The following is a 22,903-nucleotide window of genomic DNA, read 5'->3' on the forward strand; positions in this document are numbered from 1 at the left end:
AATAAAATGTTTAATTTTATGGAGGAGGCTGTTGGCCTCCTTCATTTACTTAGATGAGAAAAGTCACAGAAGCTGAAAAGCGACCTAGAGAAAGTAACAATAAAGTACAAACAGTGCTTCATTTTATAGAGTAGAAGCCACCCAAAAATATACCCATATCGACCTAGTTAGTCAAAAGAATGTACCCAGTCTACAAAATGCAAGGAAAACTGCCTAACACGGTACTACCAAAAATATTTATAATTTGTGGTTCAACAACAAAATGAGAATTGCTTTGTTAAACTAGAATCTCACTTCAACGAATATTAGAGTCCACTACAATAATCATGAACTTACTGAGCATCTACAGGGCACCAGGCACTGTTCTAGATACTTGGGATAAGTGAGCCAAACAAAAACCTCTATCACTCATGGCACCTGACATTATAGTAGCAGGAGACAGACATAAGAAAGGAGTGAATTACAAAGTAAGGTAGGTAGAAAGTAGAGCTGCATGAGGGGGGTCAGGAGTGGCGGGGCTTTCAGTATTAAATAAGGTGGTCAAGGGCCTCATTGAGAAGCTGACATATGAGCAAAGACCTACTTGAAGAAAGTGAGGACTCACCAGGCAGATATCTACTAGAATAAGAGCTTGCCAAGAAGGGCCAGCTAGTGCAAGGGCCCTGGGTCAGGAGCATGCCAGGTATGTCGTGGAAACAGCAGGGAGGTCAGGATGGCTACCACAGAGCCAACAAGGGAGATAACAAATAAGATGAGGTCAAAGTAGTAGAGGGTCCGACTAGGTTCAGCTTTGGCTTCACTCTCAGCAAAATCGGGAGCTGGCGAGGAATCGTGAGTAGAATAATACGATCCGACTGACCAGGCCAATTTTCAACCAACGTGCCGCCTCTCGGCTCTGAATTCATCCTTCAGCTCTTGACTGTAATGATGGGCCGGAGCGTGTAAGCATTCTTCTGTACACTGAGCACAGTGTTAGGCTTTGTCAGGAAAGGGTGCTGAAGGGGCACTGCAGGAAGGACACCTCCTGGTCCCCACTGCTGCCTTTACTTTCTTCTGGCTCCTGCTGCGTGGCGTGCAGCGGGGAGGACATCCAGTGGTGCCCTGGCCTAGCCGTACACCCAGGGATCCAGTCCCTCAGCCACCTGGAGCCTTGGTCACACACCCCCTCCCAAGCAGGACGCCATGTACTCCAGGCTTCACACCCACAGCAGCACCCCAACTCCCCCCCACACCCAAGCCCACCAGCTGGGGCTCACCTACACCTGAGAAGGTGGTTTCTCGCTTCCCCAGCTACTGTGGACCAGCTCTATCCCTGACACCTCAGCGCGCTTTCCTACCAGCAACCCTAGCCTGCAACTATACTGTCTCCGATGAAGTCTGAACCCCAGCCTTGAGGAGAGGGTCCCCCTCCAAGTTGGCCCTTCCCTGGGGAGTGTCTCTCAGTCCTAGACTATCCTGTAGAGTTCTCTCTACATCATTATGGTCACCCTCCTATCATAATAATTCTTTATATTAAACTTCCCCCTTTAAAATCACCTGTGGTTCCTGTCTCCTGCAGGGACCCAGACTTTTATACACAAATGGTACTAGGAGTGGTTCTAAGAGACAGAGCCACAAACATGGGATTTAAGGATTGGTTTGGTCATGCCCTTGAGCTTGAATGCAGGGCTGAGTTCCCTGTCAATGAGAAACAAGAGGTTAGTAATCTGTAGCAGGTAGTAGAATCAATTAATGAAGATATCGTTTGTGGTTGACAGAAAATGAGTACTAACTGAGGCACATGCCTTGGAAACCGAAGTGGCTGCTGCACTTGACCATCATGGCAGTAATGATGAATATAAGGACTGCGACGTGGGGTGGGTTCCTCTGAGCACACTAGAGCACTTACAGAGAGAAAATGACAAGCTCGGGGCTAACTCCTAGCTCCACTCAGTCTGAGAGATTCCACGGGAGCCTTGAAACCATCTCTCTCTCTCTCTTTTTTTATTTTTTTTGTAGCCACAGAGCTGATTTAGCTGAAAATCAGGCACAAAATTTAATTTTGAGGGCTGTTGAATTAAAACAATAGTTGAATTCAGAGTCTCGCCAAGTTTCGCCTGTGAAATTCAGGACATGTATTAGTAAAGAATGGGATCCTCAAACTTCGAATGGAGACATCTGGTTGTACCTGGATGAAACTGACCAACTTAAACCTCCCAGCCCTTCTGAGCCTCCTTTACCAGTAGAAACAGCTTGCCTTCCACTATCAGAGAAACCTAGCCTTCCACCGCTTACAATTCCTAGGACAACTACTTAGGGAAGATGCCATGAAAGGGGATGCTCACTCAGACCCACCCTAACCATTCCAGATGTCACTAGCAGGTATATACACTATGACCTAAGGAAAATAGTTTACACACCAAAAGAACTGCAAGACTTTGCTGATAAACTAGCAGAAACCCATGGAACACGTGTGGGAATGGATTCTAAAGGTGTTAGAACAAGAAGAGTGGAATATAACACTGTATCTGGTATCATTAACTGATGTGTGCCCACTTACTAGAGCAGAGCTCAGCAAACTGTTTTTGTAAATAAAATTTTACTGGAACACAGTCACGCCCCTTCATTACACACTGCCTAAGGCTGCTTTCATGCTACAATGGCAAAGTTGAGTAGTTTTGACAAAAGCCATAGAGCCCACAAAACCTAGGGATGACTATAATACACTGAGAAAAGTGTTGTCAAAATTATCCTGAATTTTTCCTGGTACTTACAGTTGTAACTTAAGTTACATGGAAAATTCTCTTATGTTGGATACACATGCATTTGACTGTTATGCATTTATTTTATTAACCTACTTCACCCAGAATCCTATATATATTTTTAAATATTTTACTTAAACAGTAAATAATATTTATTTTAAATGTTATCCAAAAAAAAGGAACTATAAATTAGAATTCACTAAGACGGCCACTGAGTGTTTTGGCTCCAAGATACAAACCTAATAATGCAGCACGAAACTGAGATAAAGCATCAGCTAGCCGTCCAGCTGCAAGTGGTTGCTTATCAAGGAAAAATGGCGTTTGCTGCTATACAGGAGTGGCAAAGAGGGCTACATCTGGAACCCAGCGGATTCTCTAGGGTGTTAGTACTTCCATGCCCAATACTAAAGGTTAATTAAAAACTACAGCAACCAAAAATAGAACAGTTAAGCACTCAGACCCTTCAGGAACAAAGGTCTGGGTTACGCCATCAGGTAAAGAAGCCAGAGTAGCTGAGGTTCCAGCCGAAGGCATGAGAAGTATGGAACAGGAAGTTGGCAAAGGATGCCATATATATCAACTCTGACCTCATGACTAATTACAGACTCAGGACTGTAGTAGCTTTGCACATTTTCTCTTTGCTTATTTATACACGTTTATTTGTATATACAGTCAATCCTCACAATTCAGATTCTGTATCTCAGAATTTGCCCACTCCCGAAAATTCATTTGTGACCCCCTCCAATTCATCTGTAATCCCCAAATTAATATTCAGGGTGCCTTGGCAGTCATTTGAGGACATGTGAATGTGCAGAATGGTGGCACACTTGAGTCACTCAAAGTGCACGTTCCGAGCTGAAGTCAAACAAGGTGATACTTTTTCTTCCTGTGTGAGCTCTCATGTTATAAGCAAGTGTCCTTTCTACAGTGTATTTAGTGTCATTTTTTTATTTTTGTGGGTTTTTTTTTTTTTGGTTATTTCACTGTTTAAAATGGCCCCCAAACATAGTGTTGCCTAGTGTTACTAAGGGCAAGAGACTGTACTGTGCCTTTCAAAGAAAATATGTTTGGGGAATTCCCCGGTGGTCCAGTGGTTAGGACTCCGCGCTTCCATTGCAGGGGGCATGGGTTCGTCCCCTGGTCGGGGAACTAAGATCCTGCAAGCCACGCAGAGCGGGCAAAAAACTAAAAAAAAAAATTTTTAATTAAATAAAATAAGTTTGTTAGATAAGCTTCATTCAGACATGAATGATAATGCTGCTGGCCATGAGTTCAATGTTAGTCAATCAATAATATATATTAAATAAGATATTTTTAAACAGAAACACACACAAAACAAAGTTATGTTTTGATTTGCTAACAAACATGTAGTGACCTGAGGCCTTGCAGGATCCTAACCCTGAATTTCCTCCCAGGTACAATGGTTCAGTATTTGCTAATTCAACGTTCGTAAAGACATATGGAATATAACTGCCATGAATAAGGAGAATAAACTGTACTAACCACATTTTCTCTAATTCCCATTTTTATTTTACAATATGCTGTTGGAATTAACTTTACAATTTCGTTTTTATATAACTGAATACTGAACAGGACAGTGATGGACTCAAGAGTAGTAATCAGTAATAGCCAGTAACAGACACAGTGACTGTTGGAAACGTATCTTCTCAACCAGGGTACAGGTGAGAACTTCTTCGCTTATAAGAAGAGCTGTACCTTGTTAGGTAGGAAAGAGAGTATTTTTGTTCTGAAGTTCAAAAGTGTGTAGAAGGCGCATATGGACACGAAGCAGCCAAAGCACTTCTCTTTTACAGGGAACACGATGTTACATGTTTCAGTGTGTAAAGGGACATTGCAGGAAAAAAAAATCCGAAGTCACCCCTCAGGAAGGTGCGGGGACGCACGGGCAGGAGCTGGAGGGGCTCTCCGGGGCGCTGAGCGCTCGAGCCCTGGTGGAGGCCAGGGTTACACAGGCACACGCGGTTATCAAAGCCCAGCAGATTTATGCTTGGACAAAGTCGACATTTTATTGTATATAAATTTTAATCCTCCCCCAAAACTACTGAGGAATGCATGTTAAAGTATTTAGGGACCTGTGTATTGATGTTATTTTGAAAAACATTTTTTAAAAAAGGATTAATGAATGGATGGATAGAGACATGCCCAGATGGATATGTGTTAAAAACAAGCATACTGGACTTCCCTGGCAGTCCGGTGGTTAAGACTCTCTGCGCTCCCAATGCAGGGGGCACAGGTTCGATCCCTGGTCGGGGAACTAAGATCCCGCATGCTGCGCGACGCAGCCAAAAGAAAACAAAAACCAAGTATACTAATTACATTAATGATAGAGCTTAGGTGATGGGTATAGGACTGGACAGTATAAAACTGTTTCAACTTTGCAAAATGTTTAGTAACCAAATGTTGGGAAAACATACACTACAGTAAGTGTTTGGATGGGAGGAATACACACAGGGTGCTGTGAGGGCACAAGTGAAGGCGCCTAACACCTGTAGTTAAAATTAAATTTAAAATTCAACTACTCAGTCTCACTAGTCACAGTGTAAATGCTGGATAGCTAGCAGCTAGTGTGTGGGACAGCAAGGATGATACAGAACATTTGCCACCATCACAGAAAGTTCTATGGGACAGTGCTGGGGGTGAGGTGGGGGGTGCGGTCTCCCCGAGGTCCCCCCTGAAACCTGACGGACAAATGGGGAGGATGGACCTGTGGGAATAGGCTGAAGAGAGAAACCAGCACTCCAAACACAAAGAACATCATACTTAGAAGCTCAGAGCTCAAGATTAATGAGGCTTTCAGAGAACTCCAAGTCCAGGATTTCAGCCAGCTCTCCTCTCCATCATGACTTCATTGCTCTGAGTGGGTCACTTTCACTGCTAGAGGATTCCAGTAAACAGCCAGAAGGGACGAGGGAAACCAATAAACTCTGTTACAATAACCCAGGCGACATGACGCTGACCTGACCGTGGAGTAGTAGCAATGGAAACAGAGAAGAATACACTGCTTAGAAAAATAAGAGAAAGAAAAAGACGACTTCCTGTGACTTATGTCAACTGTCTGGATGCAGAGGTCAAGTGAAGAAAGAGCAGGAGTCCAGGAAGACACCCAGAGCGACTATTTGAGCAACTGCCTGCTATTTCAGTCATCAAAAGCTAGTGAATTCCTGATTTCATCGAATAGAGCAAAAAGCCACATGAAATGCACTTTACCTTACTATTTACCCTACTAAACAAAGCAGCTTGCTTTTCCTATTCCTGGTCTGCAGTTTCTGTATAGTGTTTTATTACCTTGGCTGCCTGTTGGAGTCCTCTGTACAACAGAGGAAGGGAAAAAGGGAGAGGGGGAAGGAGGAAACTTTAACTTGGTGGTCTCAAAAATTTGGAGCCCTAAAACTATAATTTAGAGATAAAATGCACCCCTTTGTTCACAGCAGCACTATTCACAACAGCCAAGACATGGAAACAATCTACTGAATGTCCATCAAAAGATGAATGGATAAAGATGTGGTACAGATATACAATGGAATACTACTCTGCCATAAAAATGAATGAGATAATGCTATTTGCAGCAACATGGATGGACGTAGAGACTATCATACTATGTGAAGTCAGTCAGAAAAAGACAAATACCATATGATATCACTTATATGTGGAATCTAAAATATGACACAAATGAACTTATCTACAAAGCAGAAACAGTCACAGACACAGAAAACAGACTTGTGGTTGCCAATGGGGAAAAGGGGGTGGGGAAGGAATGGATTGGGAGTTTGGGATTAGCAGATGCAAACTATTATATATAGAATTATATTCAATATCCTGTGATAAACCCTAAAAGAATATGAAAAAGAATGTATGTGTGTGTGTATATATATATATATATGTATAACTGAATCACTATGCTGTACAGCAGAAATTAACACATTTTAAGTCAACTGTACTTCAATAAAATTAATTTAAAACAAAAAACTCAGGGTCCTGCACAGCCCTATTTGTTTAGGGCAACAATGTGAAAATATCTAACCTATTTAAGAGCGTGTCGGTAAAATTTGGAGAATCAGTTGGGGGATTTCAGTGGGCTGGGAAAGTACTGTTATTTTTCCCACTTAAAATGAAGATATAGGCTCCTGCCCTGTGAAAATTCACTATGCAATATAGATTTAGAAACTGATTATATTCAGAATGTGAGGGTCACCTGTTTCCACCTATTCCATACCATATCCAAAAATATAACCTACTTTTCATAACGAAGATTATGGAAATTAATGCTTCACTTAACAAATGTTACTGAAATCTATATGTAAGGCTGTGGCCATAACAGTAATGAATAAGGCAGCCTCTCCCAAAACAGCACCAAGGAGAACCCAGCAGCCTTTAGCTTTATGAGGACCCCCTAGATGGCAGGTAATCATGGACTCTGGAGAGACAGGCTACTTGCCAGCATTACATTGGAGTCTCTGCCACACACTGAAGTATTTACAGAATACATAATGTGAAGAACGGGACTGACGTCAAAATCATCTTGGAGAGGAGGATGAAAATATAGATGAAATAGGAGCGACCTGGTGTTGGTAATTTTTGAAGCTGGGTGACAGACGGTACACAGTGGTAAATGATACTATTTCCTCTACTTTGGTATATTTTTAAGATTTTTCCAAAAACAAATATTTTTTAATTTAAATCCTTTCAGTGAGGAAACACTGGCTGATAAAAACTACCCCTTACATTAAAAAATATTTTTTTTGAAGAAAGCAGTCCATGGGGACTAGAGTAAGACAGTCACCTAAGCATATGAGCCTACCTCCCAACATGCTCAAATTCTAGAAATGACAGAATTCACTTAAAAATATAAATGTATAAACTTGCTGGAAAAAAAATGTTTTTAAAGAAGAAGAGGGCCACCTAAAATACAGAAATTTGGGGAAAATTCTCAAAACATAAAAAGGACAGGATTAGATTGGTGGGCAAAATCATATCCAAAGACCCTCTCAGGGGAAATGTACCATGGAGGTGGCTGCAGTTCTCTGAGGGATCCAAACTCTGATACAAGGAAAAGGAAGGGGCCCTGGGGATTTCTCAGCCTCCAGACAGGCAATCGGCCTTCTCCCACAATCAGAATTCAAAGATTAGCAATGAGCAATTCTGAAAAACAAAGCTAATCATAAAATCAATCCATAAGAAACTAACACCAAATAAGGAAATTAAGGAACCAAACTTAGTGGAGCAAAAAAAAAAAAAAAAAAAAAAATCTAAAAATGAATACAATTGACATTCTTACAGATCCACAGGATGCCACACACATTAAAAAACAGACCAAAGGTCTATGCACTGACTAATCTAGCAGTAGGAATGCAGTAGAGAAAGAGCTGGATAAACAAGATCATTTCTGCCAGAGGCAAGGAAGAGGAGGACTTAATATAGTCAAATAAGTCCTCCCTGAGAAGATGTTTGAGTTAAAGCATAAAAGGCGGGAGAGCAGTCCTGAATGACAAGAAGCCTCCAGCATGCCAGAATATGACGAGGCAAGGAGCAGAAAATAAGCTCAAAGCCAAGCTCAACTTTAAGGAATCAAAAGGAGGCTCCCAGCATGTTCAGAAGGATAGAGGATTCAGGCAATATAGATCACACTGGGCCTTGCAGGCTATGGTAAGAAATCTGGGTTTTATTCTAAGAGCAAAGGGAAGTCATTAGATAGCTTTTTAGCAAGGAACTGACTATCTGATTTACATTTTAAAAAGATCACTTTGCCTGCGGTGTGGAAAACAGATTAGAGGCGGGAAAGAATGGAAAGGACTGTGGTGGTGTGAACCAAGGATAGCAAGTTTCATTACAGGCTCTAAAATTTTAAAGTCCTTATCTTTCATAAATACTAAAATATTTATGAATGAAATGATGTCATGTGAAATGTTCCAAAATAATCCACAGGTATAGATGAAATAAGATTGCTCATGGGCTGAAAATTGTTAAAGCTGGGAGATTAGTACTTGGGGATTCATGATACCATTCCCCACCTTTGTAAATGTAGAACGTTTCACAAAATAAGGTTTTACTTTAAATCTTTTTAAGAGATAGAGGTGGGGAAATTAAAACAATTAAAGATAGTTCATTTTGATCTTCTAAAGGTAAATTCTAATATAAACTCTACACCCATAAACATTTACAGTTCCTAGTGTAAAATATAAAGGATTGTGCATCACTTATGCAGAAACGTGTGCAGAAACCATGTTAAAATACTAGAGAATGAACTAGGGATGGAAATAAGAATGGTGAAAATGCTGTGTGTGGGCTATGGAAGGATCCAGCCTGTTACAGCAAGAACAATTAATTACTAGGGCAAGTTGATGGGTTTATCTATGTGTTCTCAACATGTTGGGGGAAAGGACGTAGTCTTCAAATTAGCAAGAAGATTTCAAACATCTCCCATTTATATTTTCTCAAAAGGGAAGATCAGATCAATGTACTGAATAGAAGATTCCAGATTGCTTGAGGAGGTAAGAAATCTGGATACGAGATAAACCATTAGTCACAGTACTTTCCTTATCCAGTCATGAAAATGTCTAACAGGAAAGATGTAACACAGAAAGAAATTAAGAACCTACTATATAGTGGATACTTTCAGTATATTTATTTCACTTAATTTTCACAACAAACGTAGAAAGTAAACATCTTTCATACTTTTATAACTGAGGAATCTGAGGCTCAAAGAAGTTACCCAACCTGCCTGAAGGCTCACAGTAACTGTCACAATAAGATTCAATTCCAAAGCCTAGCTTTCTTTGCAGCACAGCTCAGGAAACTTTTCCCCATATAAACCAGGCTAAGCTTTCTTTCCACAGCTACTAAGCCTTGTATGCTTCACTCACCGAACCCATCATTTAATGTAACATTTTAGCCACAATCCTTTCCAACCTCACAAGCGGAGCCTGAAGTCTAGTGGGAACCAAGAACATACTTGTGAAGTTCCCTGAAGTACTTTGTCCAGATGCCCCCAGCCAGACATTCTTCACGGAGAGCCACAGCGGTGTCCTGCTTCAACAGGGCTTGACAGAGCTTGGGTCAAACCGTCGCTGCAACACCTCCCCACAGCACCCTGGAGGCCCCTCCTCAGCCACCTGCCACCATGACCGAGGCCCCCTCGCAGGTATGCCGGAGCGACCACCAGGACTCGGAGGCCCCCATCAACCACCAGACTGGAGCTCTACGCCTCCTCCGTCTACCTGGCCGTGTCTTGCTGCTTTGACCCCGATGGTGGGGCTGTGAAGGACACTGCCTAATATTTTCTTCAGCAGTGTCATGAGGAGAGAGAATACGCTGAGAAACTGATGAAGCTGCAGAACCAATGAGGTGGCTGAATCCCAAACTCTTCAGGATACCAAGAAACTAAACCATGACGACTGAGCAAGCTGGCTGAATGCAACAGAACATGTGTTACACTTGGAAAACAGTGTGAATCAGTCCCTACTGGAACGGCACAAACTGTTCACTGACAAATGATACCCACCTGTGTGATTTCACTGAGCCTCACTACCTGAATGAGCAGATGAAATCCGAAGAACTGGGTGACCATAACACCAGCTTGCACAAACGGGGGCCCACGAACCTGGCATGGCAAAGTATCTCTCTTACAAGCACACACTGGGAGACAGGGACACTGAGAGCTGAGCCTCAGGCTGGCTTCCCATGGCCACAGGGTCACTTTCCTGGTCACCAAGGCAGTGCATGCAAGTTGGGGTCACCTTTACCTCTTCTATAAGTTGCACCAAAACATCCATCTACATTCTTTCATTTGTACTATTCCTTCAAATAAAGTAATGTGGTATCCCTCCAAAAAGTTATGTATAATGTCACCCCAAAGGTTGAGCTCCTCTCCAAACTAACTTTCTCTTGCCTTCTATGATTAAAAGAGGTATCCAGCATTTCTCTGTGCCTTTTAAATAAAACTCAGATCTTTATTATGTTACAATTTTACCCAATATAATTTCTATTTAATAATGTGATAAGTAAATACCACTTCCTCTACAAAAATTTCAATCATCCAGGGAGAATTACTATTCCTCCAGTGCATCTTGGTCACTTTTCCATAACAGAACTTGCCATAGTGTACGTGGCGGTTGTGTAGGCCGCCTTCTCCCCGAAAGAGATGGTGTGCCTCCTAACCGGGATCTTCTCTCACCTTCCTCCAAATCCAGCCCCCATGCTACTGCAAGAGCAATCCTCCCAAGATGCACTCCTAGTAACAATTCTGCAGTATTTTCAGGTCGCTGGCTAGATTCAACCCCAGTCCCTTCAGATCTAAAGGCAAACAAGACCCTTCTTGATCAGGTCCCTTGATGTGGGTCCAGCCTTATCACCCCTCACTCCTTCACCTCTTAATTTATACTCCAATAACATAATGAACTGGCTGAACTTTCCTGAACATACTAGTTCTTATGCTGCATCCCTTTAAACTTGCTATGCCATGAAAAGGCCTCCCCCACTTGCCCACCTGGAAAACACCCACTCCTCTATCAGGATTCTGCCCTCAAATGCTGGTTCCTTTGTGAAACTTTCCCTAACTACCTCAGTGAGAAGGTGGGAAAAGTTCCTCCTATGCTCCTGCTATACTGTGCGTCCCTCCACTCACAAGTACATGACTTCACTTTGCAATACCCCAGTCTCAATCAGCTGACCTTCACAGTTTGCCTGCCTCTCACAACCCCCACAGTCCCAAACCTGATCGAAAGCAAGTCGGAGAGAATGAACGGTCTTTTCTTCTTTTTATCACCTAGTTCAGTACCTTGCACAAAGCGGACACTCAATATTTATTGAATGAATGTAACTAAATTCCTTCTTAAATGTATAATTCATCAGAATAATAGAAGCTAAGATATGTAATAACAATTAAAAAATCAAACTGATACTACTACCAAAGACTCATAAAGACACTAATATGTTTCTTTAAAAATTGCAAATGTGGCTGCTTTTGCAATATCTCAACTGTGTAATTTTCAGCCATGGATAATTTTTTATTCCATTGCCACATCCCGGGAGACAGTGACAATGAAAGCAGTCTCCTAATTCTGAGAGATGAGGCAACCAAACATCCTGCCATCTCCTGAACAGAATTAAACAATAAGTTTCTCCATAGACAAGTATCAACCAAAGGTCAGCAAAATATACAGGAAGGACAGGAAAAAAGGTGGAGTAGCTAACTCTTTCACTGAAGTTAGTATTAGAATCTGTCATATTTTAGAGAGCAAAATATAAAGAATTTTAAGAAACATAAAGTTGAGGGGTTAAAAGTATGATGTGCTGGGCTTTCCTGGTGGCGCAGTGGTTGAGAGTCCGCCTGCCGATGCAGGGGACGCGGGTTCATGCCCCGGTCCGGGAGGATCCCACGTGCCGTGGGGCGGCTGGGCCCGTGAGCCATGGCCGCTGGGCCTGCGTGTCCAGAGCCTGTGCTCCGCAACGGGAGAGGCCACAACAGTGAGAGGCCCGCATACTGGAAAAAAAAAAAAAAGTATGATGTGCTGAGAGTCACAATCAAGACTGGAGCAACCAGACTGAAAAAGGCAAGAACAAAAGGTCAGAGATGCTCAGGCTCAAGCCAAGGCCAGGTGGTAGAACAGAAGCAAGTTTAGGGTGGTTGTTCAGGTTGGAGCACTTAGAATGTCAGGGAGGAGGAGAACCTTAAGATCATTCTAAAAAGGTACACAAGGGGAAAAAAAAGTACTGTCTGTAAAAGGTCCTATCTAAATCCAAGATCAAAGCAAGATGGGGCAGAGTCTGAAAAAAGTCTCATGACAGAAACACAGGAAACTGGAATCTGGCCACAGAAAGAGCAAGAAGTTCATTATCTTCGCAATTCCACAGTCAGTGAGGACCAATGATGAAACAGTTTTAATAAAAATACACTGAGCTGGAAACCCTAGACCTTGTAAGCACCTCTTTCCAATTACTCTAACCTAAAAAGTGTTTTAGTATACAAAGCCAAACTGAAAGGAAGAAAAGGCTGAGTAGTTATGTAGCAAGTACATATGAAGAATGCCTGCATGAAATCTTCCTGGGTAAACTAGGAAAATAACATCTATTGTAACCAAGTTTGCTCGATTTCAATGGACATTAGTCTTTGTTTCAATTAACTATGGAGGCATAAATGTTGTGATGGGACTCCTTGTTCAAGGAATTTCAACTTGGAAAATAAGTGTGCAATGGTCCTTACCCAAAAAAAAAAAAGTTAAAACAGTCAACCTCACTCATCCATTCTAAAAATATTTATTGCACATCTACTTCACGTCAACATGTTTTAGGTATAGAGACAAGAGTGTTTTCCATAAAGCTTATATTCTAGAGGAACAGACAGACAAGAAATACAAATGAGGTAGTTCAAGACAATATTAAGTTTTATGAAGAAAATACAAAAAGGTAAAGGGAGAGTATTAACTGACCTAGAGCGTGCTTCTTACATAATACGTCAGGACTGAAACATGAATGCTCATTTGGCTGTTCTCTGAAATCTTCAGAGTATAGGAACAACAGGAATAAAGACACTTAGTCAAAAAATGAGCTTGGCATTTGGAAGTAAAGTTAATGTGGTAGGAGCCTAGCGATGGAGAAGATTAAGATGAAAAGAGATATAAGTAAATAGGAGTCATATAAGTCAGGCTTTGCAGTATTAGTGGAGTATTAGGTTGAGAAGAGAACAGAAGACGAGAATATAGCAGTAGAGACTACCAACCACTCTTTAAAGTTCTGCTATCAAAACTTTGGAAACACTATAGTGGAAATACTATAGCATGTTGAAGTGCTGATGTCAATGACCCAGAAGAGGAAGAAAATGATGATACAGGAGAAAAACAGTAACTGTAGAAGCAATATTTTCAGAAGGCAAGAGGAAATGGAATCCAGGGCATAAGTATAGGAATTGGGTTTTGCCAGGAATAGAGATGCTTTATCCATTAATATAAGAAAATTAGCAGAATGGGTAGAGATGCAAGTAGGCTAGTAAATTCAGAGGTAGAAAGAAGAGGAAATTGCCCTGTGATGGCTTTCATTTTCCCAATAAAGATAAGGTCTAAAAGAATGAGGCAACAGAAGAAAGAAAAGGAGGGTTTAAATTGGAGATTTAAGGAAAGAGGAAGAGGTTTGAGACACTGATTTTCAATAGACATACTAGGGAATTGTAGGAATGTTAGCAGTACTGAGTGTGCATGTGAAATAGAGATTATATGCTTAAAATGAGACCAGTCAGCAAGGTTATCTTCATTTTTCTCCATCCATGTTCAGCTGTGAGGTTTGACAAACAAGTTGGCCAAGTTGGATTTAATCAGTTCAAATTTTGCCAGGTGAGTAAAACAGAAGAGCACAGGAGCAAGAAAATTAAAGGATGTTTTCAGTGGAGTGACTACAAGATGGACCGCTAAATCTACACTGAGAAAGTAGGGAAGAGGACATGGATGCTTCACAAAGCATGTTTTATATCCCCGAGCAGTCTGTAAACTCAAAGGCAAAAACCAAGAGTTCTATACTACATATACCTCACCAAAGAACACTACAGTGAAGCCTCTGCTAACCGATTGAGTCTTCTCCATAGTCCAGAACTCCATATAACATAAACTCATCAGATTTTTTAAACTTATTAAAAATTTTTTTTAAAAAGCAGCATTCTGAAGATCTTGAAAAATCAATTTATGGTTGACATGATGTTTTTGCTCTTAAGAGCAGGTGATTGGGTTCCCATGATTATTTCCATAGAAACAAAGATTAATAGCTGGACAATAACCAAAGGAACACTATGGCAATAGAAATTAAATTAATTAACTTCATATGGGAAAGTAAAGCCTAATTACTACAGGGCACCCATCTCAGAACAACTCCCCCTGTCCCACAGAATCTAATCAAGTGCATTTCTGGGCACTTTGCAATGCTAACTAGTCAAGTGAATTGGGACTTGGACACTATTGCTAACTATAGCCTATATCATTAAATGAATTTAAAATAATTCTAGAAGCAATCTGATCATCTGCTAAAATACTTAGTTTATAAGCATCTCCCCTTATCCTCAGGGAATACATTCCAAGACTCCCAGTGGATACCAAAACCACAGACAGTACCGAATCCTATATATACACTATGTTTTTTCCTATACATACCCACCTATGATAAAGTTTGATTTATAAATTAAACACAGTAAGAGATTGACAACAATAATAAAATAGAACAATTATAACAATACACTGTAATAAAAGATGTGAATGTGGTCCCCTCTTCTCAAAATATCTTACTGGACAAATATAATGCCTTTTCCATCTTAACTAAGCACTTAACACACACTGTGGCCGCACCCTTTGCAGTCTGAGTTGCGACAGCCAAGCTAGCCCAAATTTCTTTTTCCTTTTTCACAGTTTTGCGGATAGAAGATTCGTTCTTACCGTGGATATCAGCAACCTCAGCATACAATTTTTTTTCTTTCCTTACTAAGTCAAGGGCTTCCACTTTTTCACTTAAAGGAAGCACTTTACGGCTTCTCTTTGGCATATCCAAATTTCTGAATTGTCAGCATCACTAGGCTTGCATTTGGGGGCCATTATTAAGTAAAATAAGGGTTACCTGAACACAAGCCCTGAGATACCGCTGATAATCCAGATAGCTACTAAGTGACTAACAGGCAGGATACATGGGACAAAGGGATGATTCATGACCTAAGTGAGACAGCGTGAGATTTCATCATGCTACTCAGAAAAGTTCGCAATTTAAAACTTATGAATTGTTTATTTCTGGAATTTCCCATTTAATATTTTCGGACCACGGTTGACCACAAGTAACTGAAACCAAGAAAAGCGAAACCACAGATAAGGGCGGACTACTGTATATAAATTACTGAAAGTCCTTTGTTTTCGCTACTTTATTCTTTTCATATTTAAATAATGTCAAGAAAATCCTAGAGAACACAAAACATACTTTTAGTAAGTTAGATTCACATAAGAAGTATCACCATCTTTTGTACTCAGGAGATTTCTAACTATTCTTTTCCCAATGTCCAAAATATATGGTTTAGTCAGATCAGTTCAGTGAAATAAAGAAAAATTGAGTCCTGAAAGAATGTTAAGGAAGAAAAAGAGATAAAAGGTTTGGTTCCCAGGTTGTATTCCTACTTAAATCACCAAATAGAACACACCATTAGCAGAGAATTAAAATAGCTTCCTTATCTGTAATATGAGAATACTAAAGTAGATACTTATACTAAAGTTTTCTTTCTGCTCCAAAAATTCTATTCCCAAACTAGTGCTTTGGACTTCCCCCTTTCAAAGGCCTTTTTGAAAAGGGATGCTAAAAGATTTAACCTTTCAATTCATGAGCCTATCACATATTTTCTTCCTCTGAATTACATTAACAGAAAAACCTAGAAAAAAAAAAGATGAATATTTTAAATCAGAAAAAAATAGGCCAGCTAAGCTAATTATTGGCGACAGTCTCCAACATATGCAAGGTCTTGTTTCTCACTCACTCTTCTCACACCTATTCTCATTTATTTCTTCTCTCCCCAAGCCTTAAGCCTGACAGTGGGATCACACAGTCCTGAATGACTCCAGAGGACATTTAGGTTAGAGAACCCAGAGGCAGAACTTATTTGGGAAAACAGGAGCTAACCATTTGCTAATGCAAGTCAGAGGTTCTTTCTTGTCTTTATATTCCCATCACCAAATAAAATAATAGATATATAATAACAGATACCTAAGTTAACTCCGCTATATAATTTATTACATCAGTGATTCTCACCAGTGATTTCTTTTTAGAAATGCAAAATTTCAGGTCCTACCTGGACTTACTGAATCAAAAATTTGGGGAGTAAGTTTCAGCACTCTGTTTAAAAAGCTCTCCAGGTGATGCACACTCAAGCTTGAGAACCGCTGTATTAAACATGTCAGGAAATCACCTTCCTGTTCATTATTGCTGGTGGCAAGCAAGGAAACAAACAAAAATGCTGATTTTTCTCAGCTGCCACCACTTACAAATGCTTGGGCCCACATTATGCTGTCAACCACTTAACTTCTGTTTCCAGCCCACACACAAGATGAACTTTAGAGTCAAATAACTTGAGTTAAACTTATGGCTCTTAGAGTTAACAGCTATGTGACCTTATCCAAGTTAATTAAACTCTTGGAGCCTCAGTTCCCTCATCTGTAAAGCAGAAATAACATCACATACCTCCATGAATAAGATACAGCTTACAGAAAGGTGTCCAGGACAGTGCCTGGCACACAGCAGACCTTCAATAAATGTAAGATCTTCTTCCTTTCTTCCCTACCACCTGTACCAAGTCCCTGCTGCTTTACACAGACAACACCCTAAAGAAGACAGCACTTTAGCACCCCTCTGAGAAACGTTACCAATGCCTCCCATACCGAAAAGCTCTCTGGCGAGGTTTTTCTTTTGGAAAATACCACAGGAGAGACATGAAGTGTTATGAGTCCTACAGAATCATATACAGAACAGCGATTCTAAAAAGGTGGTCTACAAGCTAGTGGAAAAAGCAAATCATTCAAAAGTGTGTACCTGTGTAACTTAAAAAATAACTGACGTTAAGCACAATATAGGCAACTTTCTCTTAAGTGGCCATAATTAATTAATGACAACTGGGGATTAACGCTAAACTTCACCGGGCAGGAGGTGTTAACATCAGAAAACGCAAAAGAACTGGAATACATGACCTATATTAAAGTGGTCCAGGCATTCCAATTTCACTGTCAAATTCTTTGTCCCAATGTTATCACACTATATATCTTGTTTTGGGGTTCCAAAAAATATATGGTCTCCAGGGGAACCCCTCCTCCAAAAAAAAAAACCACTGCCATAAATGACACCTAAAAATTGGAGAGTATTACTCCTTTTTGTAAGTTTATAATTTTGAGGGGATTTTACCATAAACAATTCCCAACTTCAGCTCCGCACTCCCTCTAATATTAAGTCCAATATTAAAATGTTTAATTTGACTACTAGCCTATTCATGGAGACGAAAATAGGTCAGTGCACGTGGTATGTCATTATACTAGAATATTTCGCAGGGTAACCAAGTTAGCAGCGTCAGTTCAATGAGCGCTTGCAGGTTTCACTCGTACTCCTCAAGTTGACAACTAAGACGGGACAGCCCTCTATGTTTGCTGTTCTGTTAGAGTAGCCAACATTCCCAACTGTAGGACCGTAGGGAAGCTGAGGCATTCGTATCTTCTTACGGGGACATTTTTCCAGAGAACTCGTAATAGGAAAGCTAAACCAACAACAGGCTGGGAACTGCAAAGCCACAAACTTAGTGCCCTGCCCGCCGGGAGCTCGAATGCCTGCACCGGCTACTTAACGACTGCAACCTAACAACTTCTAGACACAAGACAGCAGAGCGGGGTGACGGTTACTCACTTTTAACATTCAACACTGTCCCCCTCACCTTACTCAGCAGGACATCCCCCCCACCGCCAACCCCCGGAACCCCTTGGGCCACCTTTACCGCCTCCTCCCAGCACCACTACCCTAGAGTCCCCAGGCGCCAAGCGAGGGTCCCGAGCCAGGCCGGGAGCCGACGGCTGCCCGGGTCTCCGCGTCCCAGGACGCCCCAGAAGCCGCTGGCCGGTGCCCCGCTTCCCCCCGACCCCATTAGCCCCACTCCTCACTCCAAACCCGCTGTCCCGGCCCCGCGGCCCGCCGGTCCCGCACCTCTTCCCCAGACAAACCCGGAACCGGGAGCCGGCCCCCGCCCAGGGGCGGGTTTAGGCCCAAGCCAGGCCACGGAGTCCCCGGCTCCCGCCCCACCGCCCGGGCCGCCCCGAAACTCGTGCCGGGACGGAGGCGGGGAAGCGCTGCGAGGCCTGGCGCGGGAGCCCGCTCCTCCGGCCGGGGCAGGACACGACTCACCTTCGTACTGTAGGTCCACCAGAACCAGCAGGAAGGGGAACACCGAGCCCAGCCGGCTGGTCACAGAGCCGGGTGCCACCATGTCCGAGGGCGCGGGCGCTGAGGAGGAGCAAAGGTGCGGGGCCCACCAGCCCCCGCCGGCGCTCACGCTGCAGCTGCGCTCACCCGCCGTCCGCTCTTGCTCGGGCCTAAGGCGGCTGGCGCCCCGCGGAAGAAGGCAGCGGTAGGCGGGGCCTGGGCGGGGCTACGCCCCGAGCGCCGCCGCCGCCCAGTCACCTTCTTCCTGGCCACTTTCCTACTGGGCTCGCCGGGGTCGTGGTTCGCGCTGATAGGCTGTAGGGGCCGCTGCCCCCGCCCCTTCTCTGATAGGATAACGTGGAAGCACGAGACAAGACTGCGTCCGCCTGCGGTGGAGCTGTCAGGAGCTCCAAATCGCTGCGGCGGGCCGGAGGGAGGCGGCCGGGCAGCTGTGTGGCAGCCGCCGAGTCCGCATGCGCAGGCCGCGGAAGCCTTTTTGGGCCGGTCCCCGCGCGCTGGGTCGGCGAGGAGGAGGATGTCAGCAATCCGAGGTTTTCCAGCGTGCTGTTTGGGAAAAGGTGAATCCGCCGCTTCCGCAGTGAGAAGCCAAACCTGGCCCCAGGAAGTCTGCGGGGGTGGATCGGGGAACAGGACAAGTGGCAGAGCCTACTACCTCCCTCAGAGAGTCTGGGAACCTACACGGACCGCCCTGAAGAGCGGTGGCGAAACGATCAGGAGAAGCTCGGGCTCAGTAAAGTAGGGTGAGCCGATGGAGCCGGGGGCATGTCAGGACAACCAGGTACATTAGGGACCTAAGGGAGGTAAGTGAGAATGGCATGGAAGATTGGGACCCATTCCCTGACTGTCCAGTGGACCAGCGTGTCCAGAAAAAGAGCAATTCTGGAAGATTCTGTGCAGAAGAAACCAGGGAAGCACAGCAGCTAAGAGAGCAAAGGGCTCTTGAGAGTGCAGCCAACGTCAACTATAAGGAAAAAAAGAGAGACGTGTTAGGACGGATCTTGTATCTTGTGCTCAACAGAGGAAACTCAACAAGGTAAAATTCAAGTTACACAATTTGGCATTAAACTTGTTCACCGCCACTTCCTCCGGCGTCCTCAACGCAACGCACACTATGCACCAGTGATGTTTCACATGGGATGAAACAGTAATGCCTTTCTGTGTTAAGCGCTGTCAAGGGCAAACTTATTACTTTACCAGTGAGTATGCATTTGCTATCTTGGTGCTACTGCACACTTTAGAACTCATGAATGATAAATGGCACAGTGAATTCGTTATTTCCTAAAAATACACTCAGGAGGGTAAAAGCTTTCTAAGCTTTTATTCCAGAGGGAAGTAAGCAAAGGAAATGGTTTGGAGAAAGGGAAAACAAACAAAAAAACTGAGTCCCTTAGTAGTTGTGGTGGAAAGCAGTGTAACATAATGTGAAGAGCAGAGGATTCAGATCCAAGAAATGTAGTTCCCCACCACAGTTGTTATCTAGGTTATCTTCATCTGTAAAGTGGGTATGATACTGATGGCCTCAAAGGTTTGTTTTGAGGTTTCATGAAGTGGGTAAAAATGCTTGTAAATTATAAAGTATTATACAAATGTTACTTATCCTTCTAACAAGAGCAAATCATGAGACTCCTCTTTGGATTTTTTTTTTTTTTTGGTTTGTCCTTTTCCTTATCGACTATCACAAGGTGGTGTTAGTGAAAAAACAGCAATGATTTCAGTGTCTACAAGTAGTGAAGACATCATCCAGATGAGGTACCGTTGCCAAGGCAGCCAACATTGCTGATCAAAATGGAGAAAGTATTGTAAACAAATACTACTACACCATGAATTATCACCAGAATGCTGCCTGTGATTCTGGTCCTAAGGAATAAGCAGTGCTAAAGAAGTTCTAAGGATGGAAATTAAAAATGATTAACGAGAGGACAGACCTTGTGCTATAGATAATAAAAATAACAAGGGCCTTCATTGTTGAGTGATTTTGGAAATTCATTGATCAAATTGCATAGCCATGAATCCTAAAGTCTTAAAACTAGGATTTACAAAGTATCTCTTGAAAGAGATAATTTTACAACAAAGAAGGAAACATTTTAAACAGCAATAAGTGTACAGTGTTAAAATTATCCTTATATGTATAAAATGCTTAGGAATGTTTTCTCCAATGTTCATCTGGGCATAGTTTTCACCTGATCACTCTTGCCAATAAAACCAAAGTAATCCAGTGATTGTAGAGAAAATTATAAATATTGTTTGCATTTATCAACATTTATGCAGTCCTTTTTATTTTTATTTATTTATTTTTAAAATATTTTATGTATGTATGTATTTGTTTATTTGGCTGCACCGGGTCTTAGTTGCAGCACACGGGATCTTTAGTTGTGGCATGTGTGTGAGATCTACTTCCCTGGCCAGGGATCAAACCCAGGCCCCCTGCATTGGGAGCGCAGAGTCTTAGCCACTGGACCACCAGGGAAGTCCTGCAGTCCTTTTAAAATTAAGCATAAACACCATACTGTAATTGATAGAACCTATTCATTATGATAGTAAAAGACAAAATAATGGTAGAATATTTAAATTGCACTATATGCAAAACCAGCAATATTATATAATTTATAATATATAAAAATATATTGATCTAAGTTTATTGACCAGAAAAATAATTTTGGTAGAGAGTAGTGGACAGATCTAGAACACATTTTTTGGAGGAAAGGAGATCAGATTTCCTGATGGATTAGCTCTGGGGAGAAGTAAATGTTCAAAAGCAAATATGATATTTATAACATCTTTTTGCACCACATTAAAAACAAAATAGGTAACATTATAAAGAACATAATGAATGCTGAAGTATACATCCTTCTGCATTTATCCTTATGAACTTGTGCTTTCATTTCTATAAAAGGGATTTCTAAAAGTGGGATTGCTTTGTCAAAGAATGTGTACACTTAAAAATTTAAGATGAGGACGTCCCTGGCGGTCCAGTGGTTAAGACTCCATGCTTCCACTGAAGGGGGCACGGTTGGATCCCTGATCAGGGAACTAAGATCCCCCCCATGCCGTGCTATGCAGTCAAAAAATTAAAAATAAATAAATAAATAAAAATTTAAGATGATTGTCAGATTATTTTCCCTAAAAGTCAGGGTAATTTGTATTCCTAACAACTATTTATCTCCTCACATACTCACCATCACTAGATATAACTGATTTTCATAGTTCTTGACAAGCTGATGGTAAAAAATCTCCCTTCTAAGTCAAGTTTACTACTTGATTGCAGGGATTTGGGAGATCTGATCAAACTTTGGTGTTCTCATGTAAAAATTTGGCTTTAAAACCATGTCCTGTCTTCTGTCTGCTTGTCCACCCATTTATGTTAGTAGGCTTCTGGCCACATCAGTCTCTGCTTCCTTCATCACATCATTTTCTCTTGCTTTTGACCTTCTTCTGTCTTGTAAGGATCTTTGTAATTAATTATTTAGGGCCCACTTGGATAATCCAGGATATTCTCTCCCTGCAAGATCCTCAATTTAGTCACATCTGCAAAATCCCTTTTGCCATAAAAGAGAACATTGCTGGGGGATCAGAATGTCGATATCTTCAGCAGGAACACTATTCAGCTTAACATGGTACTCCCCCCACTTAAGGAGGTAGACCTTAAGTCCCCTCTCCCTTGAATGTGAGCTGGACTTAATGACTAACTTTTAAAGACTAGAGTGTGGAAAGCGGAGAGTGGAGTAACTTTACAGTGGAGAAACTGGCAAACACTACCTTGGCCAGGTGGTCAAGGTAAACATTACCAATATTAAGTTATATTGATCCCATGTAACCCCCTGATATGAGGTTCTGAGAAGGACACTTCACTTCTGTGATGTTCTTTCCATTCTATAACCTAGTCTAAATATGAAAAAAATTCACATAAACCAAAATTGAGGGACAGTCTATAAAATACCTGATCAGTACTCCTCAAAACTTAACAGACCAGAGGAAACTAAGGAGACATGATGACTGACAGGTCTGTCTTAAACCACATCCAGAAATAAAAAATGGATGTTACTGGGAAAACTACTGAAGTCCAGATAAAGTCTCAAGTTTAGTTAATAGTAATGGGCCATTATTAACTTTCTTAGTTTTGACAAATGTACAGTGATTGTATGTAAGATGTTGGCAATAGGAGAATAAATGAGGAGTGTTTAGGACTGCTCTGTAGTATCCTTGCAGCTTTACTCTAAAAT

The 22,903-nt window shown here is 41.9% G+C and overlaps 1 protein-coding gene and 1 pseudogene across 2 annotated transcripts in view; one reads left to right on the forward strand and one right to left on the reverse strand.

The window, feature by feature from the left end:
- Positions 1-18,842, reverse strand: part of DNAJC3 (DnaJ heat shock protein family (Hsp40) member C3) — an 87,623-nt gene extending 68,781 nt beyond the window's left edge. Inside the window, exon 1 of one of the 2 annotated variants that reach the window (XM_067713895.1) lies at positions 18,645-18,837. In XM_067713895.1, the coding sequence (XP_067569996.1) occupies positions 18,645-18,726 (82 nt within the window). In that variant the 5' untranslated portion in view covers positions 18,727-18,837. Of the gene's footprint in view, positions 1-18,644 lie in introns of both variants that reach the window. The other variant, XM_067713894.1, reaches the window with a different exon arrangement.
- On the forward strand, positions 8,594-10,675 carry LOC137211039 (ferritin heavy chain pseudogene; annotated as a pseudogene).
- Positions 18,843-22,903: the final 4,061 nt, after the last annotated feature.

The sequence above is a fragment of the Pseudorca crassidens genome, chromosome 18, assembly GCF_039906515.1.
Source record: "Pseudorca crassidens isolate mPseCra1 chromosome 18, mPseCra1.hap1, whole genome shotgun sequence".
NCBI classification, from domain to species: Eukaryota; Metazoa; Chordata; class Mammalia; order Artiodactyla; family Delphinidae; genus Pseudorca; species Pseudorca crassidens.